This window comes from Mixophyes fleayi, chromosome 11, assembly GCF_038048845.1.
Source record: "Mixophyes fleayi isolate aMixFle1 chromosome 11, aMixFle1.hap1, whole genome shotgun sequence".
Classification (NCBI taxonomy): Eukaryota; Metazoa; Chordata; class Amphibia; order Anura; family Limnodynastidae; genus Mixophyes; species Mixophyes fleayi.
In genome coordinates this window covers 1,739,229-1,762,468 of record NC_134412.1, presented here as the reverse complement: position 1 = coordinate 1,762,468, position 23,240 = coordinate 1,739,229, and the positions used below count along the sequence as shown (strand labels likewise).

Genomic DNA, 23,240 nt, shown 5'->3' with positions numbered 1-23,240 from the left:
TATTATTTGTATATTGTATAAGGATTTTATTATTATTATAAGTTCTCCCAGATAGAGAAAGAGGCTGAATGGTTATTATTATGATTTATGGCTTTATCTAGAGGCCGTCCAAAAAGGAATAGTAAAATGGTATTTTCTGTGCAGCGCATGTGTAGTACAAAGGAGTCATATCTGTTGTGGTTGCTTCCATTGTGTATGATGGTGATCAGCATGTACCTGGTTTTGGAAAAATTGGGGAAAGGGAAAATGTGGTTTCCCCTCACAATTGTCACTACCAGCACTAGGCCCACCCTCTGAGGTCAGAGACATTACTGCACTACCAATAAGAGCTGCTGAGCTAGTACTGCGGCGTCTTATGATGGTTTTCTATTTTGCCAAGACTGTCCTGGCAGCCGTGGGTATGCTGGCACTTGTAGGATTACATCCCGGTCTACTTCATCTTTTGCTGTACTCTGCCTATTCCTCGTCTCCTCCATTCCACCTCTTCAGTTAGTAGTGTAAGATGCACCATAATCTGGATGCGTACGCATTTTATGTGTGCATGCTCAGTATGGAAATGTTATGCACATAGAACAGACACATGTTCACCCTTACATATGAGCTTCGGAATGTCTAATCCTCTGGAAAGCACACAATTTTATAGCTGTTTTATGAGTGAATATACAACACCATATTTTGGTACCGCTCTGATGATTGAGGATAGCCACTGATGTGGCATGGTCTGACTGAATCTTCACTAGCCTTTCCTGCAGCAAGTGTTGTGCGCTTATAAGAGCATGAAGACTGTTCACAGTTCAAAGACATTGATTGGAAGCTTGGATTTCTTTTGAATACAAAAACCCTGAAATCGAGCATGAAGACAGAAGGCCTCTAATGTTGAAGGCTGGCATCCTTTTTGATTAAAGTCCAATTTTAAATTGATAAATTGCGTCCCCTGGCGAGAATCTGTTTATGTAACCACCAAAGAAGAAACTAACTGGTATGCGGAGACAGGTGAAATACCTGGGCCGCCAGATTCAGATGGTATTTGTTGCATTGCAACAGAAGATCCAACTGGGATTGCCGTGCATAAAACTGAGCAAACTGGACCGGATAGAAAGTAGATACCATGTTGCCAAAAACGCTCATGGCGAAATGTACCGAAGGCTACCTTGCCGCCAACCAAGATCTTACCCTGTTCTACAAGGCTAAAATCCTGTCTTGGTTGGTAAGAACACTCGTTTTGACGGATGTGAAATAAAAATACTCAAAAAGATCATTTGCTGAGATGGGAGCAACTTGGACTTTTTGAAGTTGAGAATCCAACCTTGAAACTATAGAGTCTGGATTACTACTTGGATATGTCACCTACAGCACCTTTTGGAGACTCTGTCATTAAAAGAAGATCGTCCAGACAAGGGATGACTGTAATCCTCTTGGACATTAGCAGAGCAGCCACGACCGGCATGATCTCTGTGAAGATACGTGGGGTCGTGGCCAGACCAAAGGGAAGAGCCTGAAATTGTTAGTGCTGTGACCGAACCGCAAACCTCAAAAGGGACTGATGACCCCTCTAGATAGGCATTTTTGATGTCTAGAATCCCCATGAATTTTCCTTGTTCCATGCCCTGAATGACCGAGCTCAAAGACTCGATCTTGAACCTGGGCACTGTGACATGGGTGTTGAAACATTTTCAGAGTCAGAATTGGTCTGAATAAGCCCTTTGGTTTTAGTACGAGAAAAAGGTTGTAATAAAAATCCAAACCTCTTTGAGAATCTGGGACCGGAATCATCACTCCGGAATAAAAGAGGGATAGAATCATTTCTCGTAAAACCAGTCGCTTTCGTAGACAAGTGGGAAGCCCTTTGGCAAAAACTGTCTGGGAGAAAGACCGAGCAGATCAATCTTGAATCCTCAATCCACTACACCCAAGCCCAGACATCGGTAGTAGACTGCAACCACTGATCCCTGAACAAGAAAAGACGAGTTCACACCACTGGCGACAGCGGAGGAGCAAAATGTCCGTCATGCGGACTGCTTGTTTGCAGGTTTCGCTGCTGGACGTCAAGCCGACTAGGCCTGGCGCACACGCAGCAAACCACCCCTAGGGGCGGGTGATTGGCCTGAGGAATATTTACCCCGAAACCTTCCTGAGGACTGAAAGGACTGGAATTTGGATAATCTTTGTTTGGGAGCATTAACTGGGAGAAAAGTGCCCTTTCCACCTGTAGCTTGACTGATAATGGAGTGAAGCTGAGGTCCAAACAAAAGACCCCCAGAAAAAGGTATGGTCGTTTTTTTTTGTTTTTTTTTCATAGAATGATTGCTCCTAGTAAGAAGCAGCCTGCTCAGGGACAAACTGTGATTTTCTACCCCTCTCTCTCAGCACTGTGCTGGGAGAGGGTTTCACTTACCTTCTGCCACCCCTCCTCACGCAAGGTCTGCAGTCTGACTGTCAGATCGGGAGGACGGACACAGACTGTGGCCGGCTCCTAGGAGGGTATGAAAACGTTGGGAGAGCAAGGCTGGCAACAGAGACACCTCTCACAGCACCTCCGATTTCCCCCCCCCTCCATACAGCGCTTGCTGCATGCTGCAGATTCCTGCCATAAAATAATAAAAGTAACAGAAGAAGGTTGCTGAGCAGCCCAGACACAGCCCTTTCGCCGGGCACTTAAACTAGACTGAGGCTGGATAGGAGGTGGGGTATAGAGGGGGAGGAGCTAGGGCTTAGTTAAACAGAAGTTTAAAGTGCCAGTTCACCCTGTCCCTACTCTATACCCCAATGTCCCCCAAAGGAAGACAGAGAAAGTAAATAATCTCCCACTAATTCTACTTATTGTGTATGTAATATGTAATATATATACCGTATTTATCGGCGTATAACACGCACTTTTTTCCCCCTGAAAATAGGGGGCAAATGATGTATGCGTGTTATACGCCGATATAATGTTAAGAAGCCATGTTTTTACCATATACACCGCCGATATACCGGTAATATTCCGTACATACCGCACAGCAGCGTGGATCAGTAGCAGCGTGTGGAGTGTGAGGCAATCAGTAGGCAACGGCAAGCCGCGCCTTCCTCACGTCTAATTCTCGCGGCCATCGGAGCGTAACCACGGCAACGCTCTGCACTGCGAGAGTTCGCTGTCTGAGGTAGGAGAACTTGTACCCGTCAGGTACAAGTAAAGTAGTGAAGTAAAGTGGGGTTTTGTGTACGGCGCAACAACGAACTAACAATTAAACAGATAAAATACGGTATATAGTCATTTTAAAATAATTATATAAAGTGCTAACATGCTAATTCCCATATGTGAAAAACTGGTGATACAATAGTGCCAGCATGCTGGATCCAATATGTGCAAGTAATAAATATTACTGTATGTGCTGAAAATATTCTAAAATTATTTCTATAATATATATATATTTAACAAAGTGCTAGTGTATTACATAGATGTTGTGCAGCAGTGTGCACAGATTTAAAGGAGACCAGAATGGCAAAATAAATCTTCCTGAAATTTCCCTCTTAAAATGAAGATGCGTGTTATACGCCGATAAATACGGTGTGTGTGTGTATATATATATATATATATATATATATATATTCAAAAGTCGCAGTACACCCTTTTATTTCAAAAATTCTACAGGAATTGGGCCGATTTCAAGATGGCGCCCATGTTTGGTACATATCGTAAAAGATAGACCACGTCACCCATACCTTACTGGAGTATTCAGGTTTCCCAATTTCCTGTAGTTTTTGAAATAAAAGGGTGTACTGCGACTTTTGAATCAATATATGTGTGTGTGTGTATAGAATGGGGCAATATGTGATGCTTGGAAACTTATTTTTTAATGCATTTGTTGTTTCAGACAAGAGAACTCCCGCTTCTTTCCTTTACCTGTATATTATCCTGGGACTGGTGATTGGAGTTGCTCTGTTATTCTGGTGTTGTTGGTCACCAGGCTGGTTCATCTGGAGGATCAGTGTCTGCCGGTTCATTCCCTGCTGCAACTCCCTCTGTGCGTCCTGTCACCTCTGCACCCGCAGCTGTGTCTTAAAGGAGAAAAGTCGACCTAGCAAAGTGACCCCTGAAAACACAGTGCCGACTGTGCCAGTGTGATGCCAACCTCCGTATTTAGTGACACCAGGCTGGTAAGGCAGCTCTCTATTTCTGTGTGTTCCCCTATAAATAAGGTTCTGGGAACCCCTGATCTGTCACAAGGAAAATATAATCATCTTCCCAGTGTTCTACCGCAATCACTTTATTAGGACTCATCATTGTGGCCCAGGAGGTGGACATAATAGCCAATGAACTCCCATGTATTGGCCCCGGACAGCAGGATGCCTCTATCAAGCTGTATCTTATATTTATTAGCCTTCTGCACATATTAAATGTTGAACATTTATCTGTAAAAAGAACACAGAAAACTCAATGTATGCAGTTTGTTTGTTTTTTGCTATGCATGTGAACTGAACATTGTAACAGTGATACGACAAGACGACAAGTTTCCATGTTCCAACACTTGGTTTATTGGTTAGTTGTAATACTCAAGGTAGTGACGTAACAAAGGGCTTGGAAGCTTGTTTGCAGAATTGAGGTTAGGAGATTCCCCAATTGCCTGCGTACAGAGTTGCAGGAACAAGATTACTCACACAAGTGCTACTCACATTTACAAATGTGTTTCCCAACAAAGACCCTGTAGCATCGGTTAGGTAATTCGGCTGGATTTACACTACGGGTGGCCTTTCTTCTGGGTGCTTCCAATATTGTCTGTTCCTATTCCAGACTTACTGTTAGGACCTGATGTCGTTATTTTTCTCCTTGACACTTCCTGGTAAAATTTGTTGTTGATTATTCACAAGGAATCTGTTTGTGCTTTGGGTAACAAGAAGGGAGCTGGATCACCGTTTGTGGATCCAATACTAGTACAGAAAAACAGCTTGCTCCATTTATTGCATTCTTACTGGCTGTACAATAATATTTATACTGCACCATAAGGCAAAACTGTAGCTGTTTAGGAGAATAAGAAACGTATATCTGTGGTACAAAGATCTATTGTGGTTTATAGACTATTCCACCAGATTAGACCCAAAAATCTATTGACCAAAAGAATGCAAAGTCCAATTTCATATGCTGCTATAGTGCACCCACTTGCCTCCAGTGTATCTGTGGACTACCCATTTAGCTCTATATGGGTTACATCTTCTGTATGTGTAGTACATCACTGGAGATTAGGTCTAAGGTGACAGCTGTTTGTTCATTGTATTGTTTCATTTTGTATATGTGTACTCTGTTCACCCCCTATGTAAAGTGTGTAATAATAATGATGACAGCATCCCCTTTCTATGGGTGGGCACTAAAATTGCCTAAAAACGAATGATGATGTATAGCTACTGTGCTTCTCGCCAAGAACAACCACTGTCCTCAAAGCATTTTCTCCCTTTACATTGTCACTCACACTTGCTCCAGAACACTCTGGAGTTTCCAGTAGTATTTTTTTTTTCCATATTCTGGACATGAAAAGAAACTGAGGATTGTTCATATGGGTCCGTCTGTAAACATGACCCTACCTTGTACAGCTCGCACAGGATTGGTTCCTGCCAAACCCTGTAATACCAAACTATCCACAGATTTCCTGGAACAGGTATACGCAAGAAAGGTGCATACACTCTTAGGTCCAAGTTTAAGCAATATAATATCTGTTGCCAATACTTAAGTAGCAGCAGCACATAGAAATAAGTGGCAAATTAAATGTCCAAATATTTGTTATTAAATTGTCTTATTTACTGGATCAACATAAACTTTAGGGGCCCAAGCAGTAGCCCAGTGGATCATTCTACTCTTTGAGTGAAAGACTATTTATGTTGGTCCCTTAGCAGGCAGGACAAAGTCTGACAAATAAAATGCTAAATATATAGCTCATGCTCTAGTACAATATAGAGGGCAGGAATATGTAAAAATACATTTGTAGAGGCATGAAGAGAGTCCTTTGGGAATGACCAGACGGATGGAGAGGAATGATTTTATTTGAAAACTTAATTTTGACCTGAACTAAGAGTTCATGCACCTTTTATAATATACTAAAGTGTGTTAGCTAAATAACATAAATAATAATTAAAGAAACAAGGCAGCCATGGAGAGATTGGGGACTCCGATAGCAAAATAACTAATGAGATGTTTGATCAACAAGGCACAGCTCCAACTCCTTTCTTAGGAGTCTACTGAAAAATACAGTGACCCCTCTTCAAAAAAAAAAACCAAACAAAACCCCATCTGGGCAGCAGTTGTTCTATTCCGTTCAATATAGGCGATGATGATAGCATCTCCTCTATCCATATAGAGGCAGTTTTATCTGGAAACTGACTGAGGCAGACTGGTTCCTATGTCCATCTCACCATAACATACTGCAACAGTCTCTAGATCAGAGGTCCACAGGTTGTGTTATCTAGAACACAGGGTGACCAAGACGTGACGTTCTCTGGGCATGAATGAACTTCACCGGTTACGAATATTCCGACATTGTGCAACTTCCTTCCGGTACATTGGGTCTGCAACATCTCCAGGTCAATATATATATACATACATACAATAACCAAAAAAGATAAAAGATTATAACATGACCTCTTGTGCTTGTTTTCTTGTCACAGAGGTTACATTACACATATCTTGATTTGTTTGGTTAGAGGATTTTTTAAAAAACATACATCTGGTTCAACACATACAAATTTCCTTCATCCAGCAGTAAAACACATGGAAATCTGAAGACCTTAAAAAAATAATTAAAAAGAAGAAATTCTGTTTAGGTAATACAGAAATTTGCAATCCAAATACTTTCTTTAGCACCACCTTTTTTGTTTTTTTTGGTAGCAGCAAAAGCACCATTTACATTTGTTCTCCATTTTGTCAGTCTTTTTTTTTTTTTCTGTAAAAAAAAAAAGTGTCTGGATTGCCGTAGCATTGCCTGTGGGGTAACACTGTTCCCACCTACGAGGGGCATTCTTTGATGTTATGACCTGTCTCTGCATGATGCTTCAAGTCGATGGGCTGGTGCAGTTGGTGAGATGGTCTTGCATTTAGAAGCACCAGGTTTTTGATGCAGCCAGTAATTCCACTCAAGAATTTTCCTCCCGTCATCATCTTTATATTGGGCGCCCCACCTTTATGAAAACAAAGATCAGAAATGTAGCGTATTACAAGTAAGTGTTTCCCTTTCTTCCTTAAATATTCACTAAGTTCAGCAATCCGTTTGGACCCTGCTTTGTATACTAGCTATTAGCTAATCAGAAAATAGTTGATCTGTACAGTCTTCTTTGTGGTAACTTGGAACACAGACTGGGGACTTGAGACTAGCCTTATTTGATGTCTTGGGAATTGGTTCAATTGAACGGTGGTCTGTCTAGGAAGGGACCCTGGCCGTGGGTGAAAGTAGACCTTTTGTAACAGGAGGTTTTCCCCTCTTTAATGACCTCTCATTTTCATATTATTTTGTGACGCCAATCTTTTCTGAGTGCTGGAACCAGAGACCCTAAGATCATGCTACCAACATTTTTTTGGATGTTTTCTATGTTCTGTCAAGCTAAAGTGTAAACAAACCTAGTCTTCTGGCAAGTAGCTAGATCAAGTGATTTTTAATTAATTATGTACATAACAGGCTCCTATATCTACTATTTCAGGTATTTAGCTAAAACTTAATTTATGTGCACTGCATTCTTATAGCCTGTAGGTGGTGCTGTGTGCTTCATTGTGTTGGTCCCAAACAGTAGTTCCCTTTTCTCTTTCATCCTATATGGGGGACACTGCTACCATGGGGTTGTGTGAGGGGAGTAGAAGTTTGACACTTAACTAGTTAACTCTGTTAATGTATGCTGCTGACAAACCCCTCCCCCTGCAACGCCCCTCTAGCCTTCAATTTTAGTTGAGTGCCCAAGGGAGTTGGGCTCACTTATGCTAGTCAGTGAATTGTTTTTTCTTTATTTAAATTTAATTTATTTTTAGTCCCTTCAAAAAGTGTACTCTGTCCTCACACACTCGTTTAGGTAAGGAGCAGCTGTCTGACTGAGAGCTCTCACTGACAGCAGAGAACTTTTTTTCCATCTTCTCTGCAGTGCTGACAGGCGGCTTCTACAACCGCTGTCACACTGATCGTTATTAGATTACCGGTGCCGATAATCGCTGCCGTCGGAGGCGGACATTCCTGGACTATACCAAGTCCCCTCCTCAGAAATGAAGGGGGGAACTTGGTACTTATTTTCAGCGGCCAGAAGAAGCACTGAACAGCGATTACTGCTTAGAGATAAGCAGTAGATCGCCTTTACAGGCAGCCTGCTAGGATATGGAGCAAGTGCAGGACGGGGAGAGCTATGAAAATAGAGCTTCCCCGCCTGCAGAGGAAATTTGGACCCTCCCAAGGCGTCAAGATCTGCCTGGGAAAACGGCAGCAGCTTCTTCTGAAGAGAAAAGCAGAGCAGCGGTCAACCTCTCCTGCTCCACACAGCTTAGCCTTGGGAAGGCTAAGTACCAAAAATCATTTTCTATACTCACTATAATAAAGATAGGTGTATTAGAAAACATGTTCATGCAAAATATTAATAGATATAATATTACTTGCATAGATATTCTTTTGGTTCACACAGCCTTAACAAGGATACTATCTTTTGACTTTTGTCATAGATTAGTTAGTATCTTCTGTCTGTTTCTTGTATAATTGCCTGTATTACATTTTATTACTGTGACAGTGTTCTATATAAAATGTCTGACAAGGGTAAAAGCACCTTGTGCTAAATATTATACTTGCTTCAAGTTTAAGGTTAAGTAACCCATTGAACAGCAGGACCCGGGCGCGCTTTGTACTGACTGCGGTGGGGCTCCCATGGTAGCGCAGGCACAGACTAAACCCCCAATCTATAACGGAAACCCCAGCATCGGCGACTGCCCTGACGCAGGGGGGTTACCGCATTGGTACAACTGCTTTCTAAACCCACAAATTCCAGCGGTTGCTGTGGTACTCCCTTCAACCACTGGAACTATGGCCCCCCTTAGTTCAGGGGGAACCACGGGGACTACAGAGTCTGTTGTCTCTGGACAAGCCGGGAGATCCACCCGCACTACCATCTCAAGTCCCCCTTATGGGAGAACCGGCTTGATCTACATCATTGGTCAGGGGCCTAGATTGGTTAAACCGTTTTTTGGAGGCCCCAAGACATTTACCCAAGAAAAAGACACAGATCCTCTAACCCCCTTCTGTCCCGCTCTGATTCGGAGAGATCATCAGAAGAGGAGGGGGAGGCTTTAGAAGATTCCAATTCCGCACAGGTTACGGACCCAGAGGAGTCTCCCAGATATCAGGGGATTGATGACCTGGTGGTCGCAATGCGTCAGGCACTGTGTCTTCTAGACATAGGAGACTAGATCTACAGATCGTAGTCTATTTAAATAGGTCAGAAGACGGCAATCCGTTTTCCTCCATCTGTGGAGTTGAAAGAGATTGCAGAAGCATCCTGAAAACAACCTGACTGTAGGTTTGTTATTCCACGAAGGAACCTGGCTTTATACCCGCTACAGGAAGATGATCTAATCCATTGGGAACAGGTCCCAAGGATGGATACACCAGTGGCACGCTCAGCTCGCCACGCTCCCTGTTTCAGGGACAGCATCCCTGCAGGACTCCACTAACCGTAAGATAGAGGCTTTCTTAAAGTCCATCTACACAACATCAGGTACTTCATTCAGCTTTTCATCAGCCTGGGTGGCCAGAGCTATGGAAATATGGACAGACAGTTGGCTACAGCTTTGCAACATTCTGACTTACTTCGCCTGACCCTTCACCTCAAGGAGGCTTCAGGGTACGTGTATGAAGCTGCCCAGAACGCATCTTCCATTTCCTCCTCTGTTTCAGCAACAGCAGTAGCGGCAAGGAGGGCCCTATGGCTGAGGTCATGGGATGCGGACACTGAATCTAAGTGGTCCTTGAAGTTCCTCTCTTATTCCAGTGGAGTGTTATTTGGCCTGGAATGGGACAGCATAAGTTCCCAGGCTACAGGAGGCAAAAGTACCTTCTTACCAGTCAATGTCCCAAAGCTTAGTACACTCAGTTTTGGCTCATTTAGACAGCCCTTTCAAGGGAGCCCATCTGGCAGGGGCCAGACAATTAGGACCTACCGAGGTAGGTCTTCCCCCTCCTCCTCCACAAGTTGTCCGTCTTCTAAGCTCCTGTATAAATGGGCAGCATGACGCCCACCCCCCATTCTAGTGGCGACAGGAGTGGGGGGACGTCTGCTTCTGTTCAGAGATCAGTGGGCAGAGGCCTCGGAGGACAGTTGGATTTGCGGGATCATGACAAGAGGTTACATAATAGACCTAGTGGGCCCAGCCCCTCGTCTGTTTTTTGCAACCAGCTTGCCCTGCCACTCACAAAGAAGACAGGCTATTCTACTCTGTGTTGCCTCTTCTTTCTGCAGAAGTTATCCGAGAAGACCAAAAGAGACAAAGGTTTTACTCCAACCTCTTTTTGGTCCAGAAGCTGGATGGCTCCCTCCTTCCCATCTTTAACCTAAAACTGTTAAACCTTCACCTGCAGGTGGTCCGTTGATAATGGACCTCAGGGATTCCATTCGAAATCTGACTGGGGGCAAACCAGTTCATGGAGTTGATAGAAATCAAAGACTCCAACCTCCACGTTCCTATCTGGAAGGCACATCAGGATCTTCTCATTACCAGTTCACGGCTCTCCCATTCGGCCTTGCAACTGCACCAAGGGTGTTTACAAAAATTATGGCGGTGATGGCAACTTATCTTCATTTCAGGGGTGTGCAATTAGTGCCCTACCTGGACGATTTACTAATCAAGGCTGCTTCGGCTCACCTGCTCCAGCAACATCTTCAGCTTACCATCTGGATCCTGGAGAGGCATGGGTGGCTCATAAATCGCCCCAAATTTCAGTAAACCCTTTGCCGGAGAATTACTTTTCTGGGACTGATAATGGTTACCAACAATCAGAAAGTATTCCCTTCCAGAGGACAAAATTTGATTCCTACGGGACTAGGTGATTCGAGTTTTGTCCTGCCGCAGACAGTCGGTTCTCTTATGCATGCGCCTACTAGGAAAGATGGTGTCAACCTTCGAGACTCTCCCTAATGGTCAAATCCACTCTCGTTGCCTCCAATGGGACCTCCTAAAAAAATGGTCAGGATCCCATCAGAAGTTAGAACGTCAATTGATTCGCTTGTCACCAGAAGCGGGACAATCCCTCCGATGGTGGATACCCAGGGACAACTTGATAGTTAGCAGGTCCTTTGCCCCATGATCTTGGATCTTAGTATCCACCGACGCCAGCCTTCGGCGTTGGGGGGCTGTGGCTCTTCATCTGAGACTTCAGGGGCTCTGGTCCGCTCAGGAGACCTCTCTACCCATCAACATACTAGAACTAAAAGCCATGTTAAAGGCCTTACAGGGTGCACAGTCCATCCTTCAGGGCCTATCGGTCCATCTGCAGTCTGACAATGCCATGGCAGGCACCAGGAGTGCAAGAGCAATGGAGGCGACGACTCATATTTTCACCTGGGCCAAAAACCACTTCCCGCCATTTCCGCAGTCTTTATTCCAGGCATCCAGAACTGGCAAACAGACTATCTAAGCTGGCATGCAATTCTGCCGGGGGAATGGTCTCTTCATCTGGAGGATTTTCAGTCTCTGGTCGTCCGATGGGGGACCCCAGACCGAGATCTGGGGTCTCGTCACAACAGAAAGGTCCTACAATTTTGCTCGAGGGCAAGAGATCCCTTGGCAGCAGCAGCAGATGTAATGACAATGCCCTGGGACTTCAGGTTAGGATACCTATTCCCTCCCTTTTCTATGATTTCCCGCGTCCTTCGGAGAGTCAAGCTGGGCGGAATGCCAGTCATACTGGTGGCTCCAGCTTGGGGTCTGGAATCCAGAAATACTGTTGATGGCGGTAGGTCCAGGTCTTTGGTTACCTCTTCAAGAAGACCTTCTACTTCAGGATTATTCCTACATCAGGACTTACCGTGGCTGAATTTAACGGCATGGCTGTTAAAGCCAACCTTTGTAAATCCAGAGGGTTCTCTTCACGAGTTGTGGATACCCTCCTTAAAGCTAGAAAACTATTCTCTGCTTGGATCTACCACCGTATCTGGCTTACATACATTAGATGGTGTGAGAACTGGACCTGCCACTTGGATTCGTTCCGCCTCTCTAGGTTTCTTGCTTTTCTCCAGGATGGCGATCTTCACCTAGGATCCTTAAAAGTGCAGATTTTGGCTCTTTCAGTGTTTTTTTTCACCCTCGCCTGGCAGACATACCGGATGTCAGGACCTTCCTACAGGGAGTCCTGCATATCCAGCCTCCATATGTTCCGCCCATGGCGCCCTGGGATCTTAATCTGGTCCTTAATATGCTTCAAAAACCTCCCTTTGAACAATTGCAGACTGCAGAGTTACGGTTCTTGACATGGAAAGTGGTTTTCTACTTACAATTGCCTCAGCTCGTAGAGTTTCCAAGCTGGAGGTGCTCTCAAGTCGAGAACCTTATCTGGTGTTTCACGACATCAGGGCAGTTCTCAGAACAGTTTCTTCTTTCCTGCCAAGATAAGTTTCCGGTTTTCATGTAAACCAAGAAATAGTGGTTCCGGTGTTCATGGACGATCCACAAGTGTCTGGAATGGGATTTCTTGATGTAGTCAGAGCTCTCCGAATCTATGTCCATAGGACATCAAAGATTCGTCGCACAGATTCCTTATTTTATTTGACTTCTCAATACGTGGTTGGCCGGCCTCCAAGCAATCTAGTGCTAGATGGCTTATATTGACTATTAAGCAGGCTTATGTCAATGCTAACCGACCTGTGCTAGATCATATTGTTGCCCATTTTACCCATTCTGTGGGGGCGTCTTAGGCTGCGCGAAATGGAGCCTCAGCGGACCAGTTATGCAGAGCAGCCACCTGGTCCTCGGTCCATACCTTTACTAAATTTTACTAATTCAATGTCTTTACGTCGGCAGACGCCAGTTTTGTCCGTAGTGCTCTACGTGCCAGGCTGTCAGAACGGTCCCTCGCTTAAGCGGCTGCTTTAGAAAGTCCCCATGGTAGCAGTGTCCCCAAGATAGGATGAAAGAGAAAAGAAGATTTTTATACTCACGATTAATCCGTTTCTCTGATTCCATCTGGGGGACACTGCGTTCCCTCCCTTCTGCTGTTTGGTCTTTGGTTGGTTCACCCCTCTTCCTTGGGGCTTTATACTTAAACTGAAGGTTGCAGGGGGGGGAGGTTGGTTGTCAGCAGCATACATTAACAGAGTTAACTAGTTAAGTACCAGACTCCTCCTCCCTTCACACAGCCCCATGGTAGCAGTGTCCCCAAGATGGAATCAGAGAAACGGATTTATCGTACGTATAAAAATCCTCTTTTTAAATAAGCATTGACATTGGTCATATTGTTTGTTTTAGATAAAACAATCTAAAATGCATAGAAACAACGGAGTACAAAAACAGCACCTCCTACATTGTGTATTCAACACCTGAAGGATGTGGAATAGCATCCAAATAATTTCATATACTCAATACGATACAATTATTTTATGTGGTAAGAAAAAAAAAAATACAAATTTGGTTATTTCAAAAAAGAAAAAAAAAGTATTGTCAATGAACTTACCAAGATAGACATTTCCCTTTGTGTCCACCATTATATTTTTGCCTGGTGAACTCCCAGAAACCATTTCCTCTCCGTCAACCTGGACAGAGCCGGACTTCCCTTCCCTGACAAGAAAAGACAGACCATTAATACGGAGATATCATGACAACTGTCCTGCTACAAATAACATTCCTGTGTTCTGAGAAGAGAGGTGGTAGGGTGGACAGTTTATATCTTCTGTGACTTAAGGAAACACTGCTGCTCTCCATAATTGTATAGGGGTATATCTATAAGGAATGCTCATCAGGAGAAAACAAATGTTCTTTACCAACATATTGTTATCTCCACTAGGTCTTTTCCCACTGGTAGGAAGTGCGCTGTGCTTAGGTGGCAGTAGTGCTTGTTGAGATATTACAACAGACGGAGACTTAATATTATTTGAGTAGTCATACTGGAGGGACAGCAGGTGGTGCTGTTACTAAATGTGTTATCACTCTGTAGTACAGAAATGTTCTAGTAATGTTGTTGTTCAAGTAAGATGTGGTTATTATGTCTGTATGTTAACTAAACAGTTTATTATAAATAGTTATACCACAAAAGACCTTCCCAGTTTGTGCCTATTGACAGAGTATGAGTGAAGTGTTTGATCTCCTAACTGGTTATGGGCCCAGATTACAATTACCCAGACACCAGAAGCCCAGTTACAAGGATATAAGCAGAAGAAGAAACATCTCTGAAAGAATTGCACAGTACATGTGAGTAACCCGTATTATACCTCAGAGGGAATAAAGATATACAAACAGGGAAGAAAATGGCGAGCAGCACAGATTTTAGACTAGCAGTAACAAAACTGTCTAATGATAACGATCAACTGTGGAAATTCAAAGTTAAAATGCTGTTGTCTAAAGATGATTTATGGGAAGTAATAAATCACAGACGGATCAAAAATTAATAATCCGGGATGGGACAAAAAAAAACAGACATGCATGTGCCGAAATAAGCTTATTAGTGGAGGATGATCAGCGAATTCATAAAAGACATGAGAATACTGCTCAGGGTATGTGGGATGTACTACAGCAACTACATGAAAGATCCAGTTTAAACAGCAAATTATTCATGCTATAACTGTAGAAAATGAGATTTAGCAAAGGAACGAATAGGCAAGAGCATATAAATGGACTGCTGGAAATTGTAGCACAGCTCAGATCTACAGGAGAGAATATAAAATACAACCATGTAGTAGCCATACTCCTGTGTAGTTCACCTGACACATACAGTGCTCTGATAAATGCTCTGGAAGTAAGGGCTGAAGCAGAATTCACATTTGATATTGAGAAAAACAGACTCCTATGAATATCCGGGCAGAAAAGTTACACAGAATAACATGAAAAATGACAGAAAAAGCCCAACCTGGGTTGACTGAAACTGCAGGTTTCATCGATTTCCATTTTCTGAGAAGAAGGACCCAGGCCTTTATCCAAACTGTCCTGAAGGAAAGAAAGCAGGTGGGAAAGACTAAAACAGTAAGTGTGAAAACCGTGTCTCACACACCAAAAGACTGCAAGTCTTCCGCACCCAATAATAATTTGCAGAGGAAGGTGGTTTCTCTGCTTTAAATTCCCTGTTTCATTGTGCTCACAACCATGTGCGAGAAACCATAGGCCAGAAGAAGAAGACCGTGACCCAGAAGATCTAGGCAAAGAGGCAACCGGTAAGGTGAACCTACCGACATCCCTAGGACGCCAAAGTACCACATTCGCCGCAGCCAATCTGGGGCCACCAGAATGGCGGGAACTCGTTCTCTTGCATTTTTGAGCACCCGCGGGAGCATAGAAAACAGAGGGAACGGGTATACCAGAAGAAACTGCCACAGGATGGTCATGACCTCATTGTACCCTGCCTTCAGATCCCTGAAATTCAAGCAGAAGAGGAAATCTGAAGATCAGACGGGATGCCATGAGGTCTATCTCTGGCTGACTCCATTGCTGAACCAGAAGGGATCATTCCCCTGGGTAGATCCTACTGCGGCTGAGGTAATCGGCCTTCCAGATGTTCACCCCCTGGATGAATATGGCAGATATCACGGGAAGATAACATCCTGCCCAAGACATGACCCTCGTTGTCTTTTGCATTGCTATGGCAAGATGTGTTTCCCACGGATGGTTCACGTAAACTACAGCTGTAGCATTGTTGGATTGAAACTTCTGGGGCCTTCCAGCCAAAACCCCCTGGCCTTGAAGAAGTGCCATCTGAATCATATTTGAGCACATTGATGGGTAAGGAAGACTCCAGGGGCCCTGGAAACAGAGAATACTGATGACCGCACCCAAACCGAACAGACTGGTGTCTCTGGTAACTAAGGTCCGAACCAACTCCTGTAAGGACTGACCTTTTTCCAGATTTGCTCAGGTTAACCAGCACGTGAGGGACAGACACTTGATAGCGTGATGATCTGCTGGTTCAGATGAAGGGTGGATCTGGACCACTCTGGAGAAGCTCCCTCTGAAGTATCCGAGAATGAAACTTGCCTTGAACACAGCTACCATGGTCCCCAGCAGTTTCATGCAATGAAGAAGAGACACTTCCCGTTTTGCCAGAAGAGACCAGGGGGTAAATGTATTAAGTGCCAATTTCTGCAAGTCGCCGGCAATGGCTTTAAAGGCATTGTTTTGCTATCGAATGGAAAGAACTTAATTCTCCAGGATGAACACATTCTGACACAATGTGTCGAAGTTGAGACCCAGAATGCACATCTGGTGATCCGGAACATAAGAGGACTTGGGGAGATTTAGAATTCAGCTGTGGGTCTCCAGAAACTGAACCGTGAGCTGAAAGTGATGCAGACGTATTGATTCAGATGGTGCCTTTAACAACAGGTCCTTCAAATAGGGCACAATAGTGATTCCCTGAGAACGCTTGAGACCTGCCATGATGGCCATTACTTTGGTGGACACCTGTGGTGCGGAAGCGAAACCAAAAGGACAAAGCTCTGAACTGAAAGTGGTTGTTTCAGATAGCAAAGCAAAGAAGACATTGATTCCCCTCCCATATGGGGGCATTAAATAGAATAAGTATAGGATAGTTTCAGCGCTGTTGGCTGTAATCACATAGGTAAGTAGGTACAAAGACTAATCTGGTCTTCTTAACAGTATATATGTGATAATAAAATTGAAAAAATACTTAAATTTGGAGGTGAGTGTAAGGGTTACTTCATTCAGATCCTTCCTCCAATAAGTGATGTCATGACATAAAAACACAACATAGTGTAATACAGTAACAATACATTATGTTGTATAGTGCGTGTGAGATGAACTTCAATCCTTTCTTCTTATGTGAATCCACTCACCAGATACAGAATATATGTGCCTTAATTATAGATATAGAATATTGTGTGATTCCTATAGGTGTGTTTAGCAGCAGTGGGGTATTAGCGCAACTAACTCTTCTTACTTGATACTTGTCCATATGGGGACATGTTGGTAGGCATCTTTTATGTCTAGCGAAGCCAGGAATTCCCTGTGGTCCATGCCCGCAATCGGACCGTAGCGACTCCATCCGGAATCCTAGCTCCCAAAATCTTGTTAAGAGTTTTGAGATTCAAGATCAGACGAAATGAGCCATCTGGTTGTGGGACCAGAAAGAAGTTGGAGTAAAAACCCAATCTTGTACCAGAGGCAGGACCGGAACAATCACGCCGGAAACTAGAAGCTTCCGAATAGCCTCTGGAGTGCCAGTCTTCTGAGGGTGCAGGGAGGCAGACCTGTGGTGAAGAACCTGCATGGAGGAAATATGACCAGGTCCATAGCCATGAGTCACAATCCCCTGAACCCAGACATCTGAAGTCAAGGCCTGCCACTGTTACTGAAAAGCAGTAGACTGGCCCCAACTACACGACTGTAGCGGACTTGTCCCTGGCCAGGGAGCCCCACGTCTGCCGGCACAAATGTGCTCTGGTGGGGGCCGCTCTTGACCTACCAAAAGGGACGATAGGACCGAAACCTGGGCTGCCTCGATTTAGCAGTGCTGACAGGCAGAAAGCAGTTCTTGCCACACGTGGCCACCTTAATGATTTGTTCCAGCATGGAATTAAACAGAGTAACCCCATCAAACGACACAGACTCCAGGGTACGCTTTGAGCTTGCATCAGCCGACTAAGAGCGCAACCACAAAAAACGGCAGGCCGCAATCAGAGTGGAAAGCCTGGCGTTAACCAACACCGTGCCAAGGAGGAGGAGAAGTGCCCCCTAGTACTGCCCGCAGTAAAGGCCGCATCTGCTTTCCTCTTCACAGACAGCAGGGATTCTTTAAAGTATAAAAATAAAAGAATATGGGCAGGAACCCCTAAAAAGTTGCCCTTCTCCCTAACACTTGAACTAAAACGGAGGTTGGCTTCGGAGAGGAGGAGCATAGTAGGGGAGGAGTGTACACGCACAGAGTTCTGTTTAAAGCGCCTTTACTCTTAGTCCACCTACTATACCCCAATGTCTCGCAGTGTCCCCAATGGCAGGAAAGAGAAATGTACTCTGTGGTGTAACTATTAATAATAAACTGTTGAGTTATACAGACATGACAGAATCTTACTAAAACATTCCTGTACAAGAAAGAACTCCCCAGTTTGTTTCTATTGACAGAGTATGAAAGAAATGCGCTGATCTGCTAACAGTGCTTCCATGTTGTTCCTGCAATTCTAGCACCAGGAAGCTTGGCCTAGCTTGTGGTGTGTACGAGAATGCTGGCTCTCAGTATGACATTACATCCAGACAATGATATAAATGTCATTCCTCTGCCGGTATTCCAACAGGTCTCCTTATGGTTACTAGTTTTGTTCTTATGTCTAGCAGATATATATTAAATGATATTTTGCCTAGAATATTCCACAATATCCTCCAAATTAGAGACGGAACTGAAAGTTTTACAATAAGTTGTTGTCAATGGAAAAAATGTGCATTGTTTGTCTTCAAGTTGTGACCAGAAAGGGTGTAATTGGATTATGATTACACTAATCCAAAGCAATAGTAACACAGTATGTCTGGTGGCCTACTGGTAGCCCGATTTCAGAACACCAACATTAAAGTTAAGCTAAATTGTCTTAGGGTCCACTGATCGCCTCTTGGTACCTGGCCTAAAGGGGTGAAAGTGCCAGTCATTTTGGAGTCAGAGGGTACAGTTTCCGTGCAAAGTTCATTACAAATTATTAGAAGCGGATGGCAAATATGTGGACTTGATAGAGCACAAAATTATTCTGAATATTCAAATTCTATTTGACTTAATCCCTCCACCTCTTACATCTGTGCCAACCTTGTTTACCCTAGGACACAGCTAAGAGTTGGTTCTTAAAATTCTTCGTACAAGCAGCTCTGGCATCTCCAGTAGTAATTAATACCCATTCCTACTAAGCAACATTTTTTTCTAGTCATTCTTACCCATTGTAAATTACTATATATGGGAAGCTTCAAATCTTGTCTATCCTGCCTCCCAAAACCAATGGTTTCTCCTCTGCCACAGATGTGATTGGTTGTCTTCTCTCCAGATATTCTGGTAATTCCAGTCTTACACTGACCACTGTGCCATATGATCTTTTGCTTCCATGTTTTCCCTACTGTCCTGTGCATATCTATTCTAAATCTGCTTTTCTATATCAAAGTAGCAGTTACATAGAAGGAGAAGTGCAGGGGGGAAACAGAAAGTGTTAAATGATAGTAAATATGGAATTGTAGCATTGAAGAAGAAAACAGCTAGCTTGGTGGAGGGAATAAAGGTTAAGAGACTGTGTACTTATACATGGAGAAAAGATGGAGGCACACCGGATGATTGTAATGAGGAACAGTGCATTATAACCGACCAATGCTCAATTGGATTCCAGGAAAACTTCACAGCATTCTCGGAAGCACATTGATAATTCAGAGTTTTTGCACTCTGTTTAGAATTTAATGGCCCCCTCAAATTAGCCCTAATAATCTGATAATATGACTGAGGCTCCCAGAAAGCAGCTGGACATGTGCTATCTCTCACCGGATTGCAGTGATTTTGTGCCATTCTCCATCATTGATGGGATCCTCCGTTATGATGTTGGCCTCACCGCTGCCCAGTTGGTAGCTGTTGGGAGGAAGGGAAGGTTAGATGTATGCACAGTATGGATATGGCCATAATGCTACTCAATGTAACATCCACCTGAAAAGAAGATGACCATCCTTCAGCCCGAGGCTAATAAAGTCCCTTTCCCTGCCTTCTTGTTTTTCCTCCTGCCAAATCAAAGACAACAGTCAGCAAACGAGTGACAATCTCAGAATTGTACAGGAGGCCGTATCACTATCTGAGGGCAAATAAATAACACTAAATGGAGTCATCCGCTTTTGTAGTACAATGAATCTAAAATGTATAACGTATAACTGAAGATTTAAAATGTTAATCATTGAACACTGCTGCAATTGAGCTCAGAGACTGAAAAACAACACAAATGGTTATGTGTCAACATACTCGCTGTTAGTAAATAAGAATTAATAATTAGGTGAAAGAAAAGAACAACCGGAGCTCAGTCTTTGTGTAGCTACCAGAAAATGTAATTTTGTCAGTGTAAGTCTCGGATACAAGAGCTCTAACCAAGGAATGAGTCCAGTATTAGTTACTGTTATACTCCTATAAATACCTGCTTAGTATCATACAGAGCTTGCTCAGACGATGCAAATTCCTAATGGACAGTGAACGCAGGTTTCAATGATGGGAACATGCAAGCATGTAGAATGTGTCCTTTATAGACCACGTTTACATGCAGTCCGTGCTGCCATTCAGTGTAGGATAAAGATGGCGATCATGCACCTTATGTGACAGCGTTAGGTTGTCTAAACATGCAACAATTTATCTTAAGACACAATACAGTTATCTCTACAATCTAAGATAATGCAATCCAGGCCACAATATTCAGAAATACAATCATTTAAATCCCCCAGTAACTGAAAATAATTGTAATACTCAGCGTGTGGCAGATTAAGCAGTCATAAATAAGTGATCTTATTATGGCTCATGCTGAAAATCTAATATATATCATAGCTACATGTTCCGTCTGTAGAAATTCTCATATAATTAGATCATTTTATTAAGACTACATGTGTGGAAAGGTTCACTTTTAGATCAAGTAATTGTAAAGTTGCTATGTGCGTATTCATGCCACAGAAAAGGCAATACCCCAAGGTGTCTGATTCCTATTCTTATTACTCTGATTCATTAACAGGAAACACTTCTCTGCCTGATCTTCAATAAGAGACTGTGCGTAATATAACCAAGCTCACCTTGTGTGTCTGTAGAGATGTTCAATAGAATTTAATTTGGTAACTTTTTTTTTTGACAAATGTCTTATGAATTTCCAACTGCTGAACAGTTCTGAATAAAACACTAAAGTTCCTTTACTTACAAAAATTGCAAAAACTATTCGTTAGACGTCAAGCTGCCTAAAGCCATTATAGAAAGCAAAATCATTCCAGGAAAGTTTATGAAAGACTCACCATTCCCTGCCAAAAAATCACACCATTGGCAGAAGTCGTTCGAATTTCGAGCTCAATGGTCTCTGGAGAATCTGGGCGACTGAAATATAAAATGCATTGTAAAAGCAAGAAGTAAAAACATAAAGCTTTTATAACAGCATGTGAATGGAGTACATCTTTTTATTTTTTCCCCGAAAATGTACTTCTCTCACATATAATAAAAAAAAAATATATAATATAAGAGAAGAGATGAGTGTCCCGTATATAAAGAATTCAGATGTGGAGTAGATAGAGAAAAAGTAGTTTTCCTACCTCCTGGGAAACATTTGTCTTGGTAGAGCTAAGAAAGAGTCCTCGGAGAAGTAGGATCCGTAAACTCCTGGTGCGTCTGTAAAATACACCAACATGGAAAGAGAAACTCATTGGCTGAACTTAATGAACCAGTCAGTAGGAAGTCCACATGGCAAAGTTAAAAGCCAATCCCAACCTATTTCTAAGAGCGACAGTTTGACCATCATTAGTATCAGATCCACGTTGGAAAACATATCATTTGGGATACTGCACGTTCCATAGGTAATATCTTATATTTGGATATGTATGAGGTAAAATGTTAAATTTCTTGTGTTCTTTATTATCTTTGACAAAACTTCCTATTAGCTCTTCAGTAGACCCACCAATAATAATGCATCATCTGAAAGTTTCCTGGGAGTCATCAAATGTGTAATTCAAATAAAGAGTTGCAAGATCCTTACAGACTATTCAAAGAAATCATTATATCCCAAATCAAAATCTTAATTATAGGAAAAGAGAAAAAGTTAAAATAACAAAATAAATTGGGGATACAATACCATTCCCCCCACTCCCTTCGTGCCCGCCGTCATCCAGATTTGCAGGTGTTGCTCCTGTACAAGTGCAAATAAGCCCGTTAACACAACAACACAAACTTAGCCAAGCATCTAAACTACAACACATGCTGCGGACACCATGACATAGCGAATTGTTCTGGACTTCCCTGGGTATAAAAGGCAGCAAGGTCTACTGTGCAAGTCAGTCTCACTTCTACACAATATATAATACTTAGTTCTTCGTAATACCACAACTGCTTTAAATAAGCATCCAGTGCAAATTGTGATTCTTGGGGAAATTTTGTTGCATTTGGTTTCATGAAGGGTCGAAAAGAGGCATTTCTCCAATTCAAACTCACTAATGTGTATTTTCACCAGAATGACATGTGCGAGACATATGGGAGTCTTATTCACAGAGTGTAACTGCTGGACATCTCATCTTATTCACAACGTGTGACTGGTGGACATCTCATCTTATTCACAGAGTGTAACTGCTGGACATCTCATCTTATTCACAACGTGTGACTGCTGGACATATCATCTTATTCACAGAGTGTAACTGCTGGACATATCATCTTATTCACAGAGTGTAACTGCTGGACATATCATCTTATTCACAGAGTGTAACTGGTGGACATATCATCTTATTCACAGAGTGTAACTGCTGGACATATCATCTTATTCACAACGTGTGACTGGTGGACATCTCATCTTATTCACAGAGTGTAACTGCTGGACATATCATCTTATTCACAGAGTGTAACTGCTGGACATATCATCTTATTCACAGAGTGTAACTGCTGGACATATCATCTTATTCACAGAGTGTAACTGCTGGACATCTCATCTTATTCACAGAGTGTAACTGCTGGACATATCATCTTATTCACAGAGTGTAACTGCTGGACATATCATCTTATTCACAACGTGTGACTGGTGGACATATCATCTTATTCACAACGTGTAACTGCTGGACATATCATCTTATTCACAGAGTGTAACTGCTGGACATCTCATCTTATTCACAGAGTGTAACTGCTGGACATCTCATCTTATTCACAACGTGTGACTGCTGGACATCTCATCTTATTCACAGAGTGTAACTGCTGGACATATCATCTTATTCACAACGTGTGACTGGTGGACATATCATCTTATTCACAACGTGTGACTGGTGGACATATCATCTTATTCACAGAGTGTAACTGCTGGACATCTCATCTTATTCACAACGTGTGACTGGTGGACATCTCTCATCTAATTCACTGGTCACTAATTGTAAGTCACTA

At 42.9% G+C, this 23,240-nt stretch overlaps 2 protein-coding genes across 6 annotated transcripts in view; one reads left to right on the top strand and one right to left on the bottom strand.

Moving 5' to 3' along the window:
- The window catches only part of LDLRAD2 (low density lipoprotein receptor class A domain containing 2), a 45,975-nt gene extending 41,475 nt beyond the window's left edge, over window positions 1-4,500 (top strand). For 4 of the 5 annotated variants that reach the window (XM_075190664.1, XM_075190665.1, XM_075190666.1 and 1 more), the window contains one exon: window positions 3,855-4,500. In XM_075190664.1, the coding sequence (XP_075046765.1) occupies window positions 3,855-4,105 (251 nt within the window). In that variant the 3' untranslated portion in view covers window positions 4,106-4,500. The remainder of the gene's footprint in view (window positions 1-3,854) is intronic. The other variant, XM_075190663.1, reaches the window with a different exon arrangement.
- Window positions 4,501-5,994: 1,494 nt separating this feature from the next.
- Window positions 5,995-23,240, bottom strand: part of HSPG2 (heparan sulfate proteoglycan 2) — a 131,457-nt gene continuing 114,211 nt past the window's right edge. The window contains exons 71-77 of the mRNA XM_075190859.1: window positions 21,955-22,008; window positions 21,419-21,494; window positions 21,128-21,206; window positions 19,800-19,870; window positions 19,641-19,724; window positions 13,650-13,753; window positions 5,995-7,143 (exon numbers count right to left, since the gene is read on the bottom strand). Coding sequence (XP_075046960.1) covers window positions 6,971-7,143; window positions 13,650-13,753; window positions 19,641-19,724; window positions 19,800-19,870; window positions 21,128-21,206; window positions 21,419-21,494; window positions 21,955-22,008 — 641 coding nt within the window. The 3' untranslated portion in view covers window positions 5,995-6,970. The remainder of the gene's footprint in view (window positions 7,144-13,649; window positions 13,754-19,640; window positions 19,725-19,799; window positions 19,871-21,127; window positions 21,207-21,418; window positions 21,495-21,954; window positions 22,009-23,240) is intronic.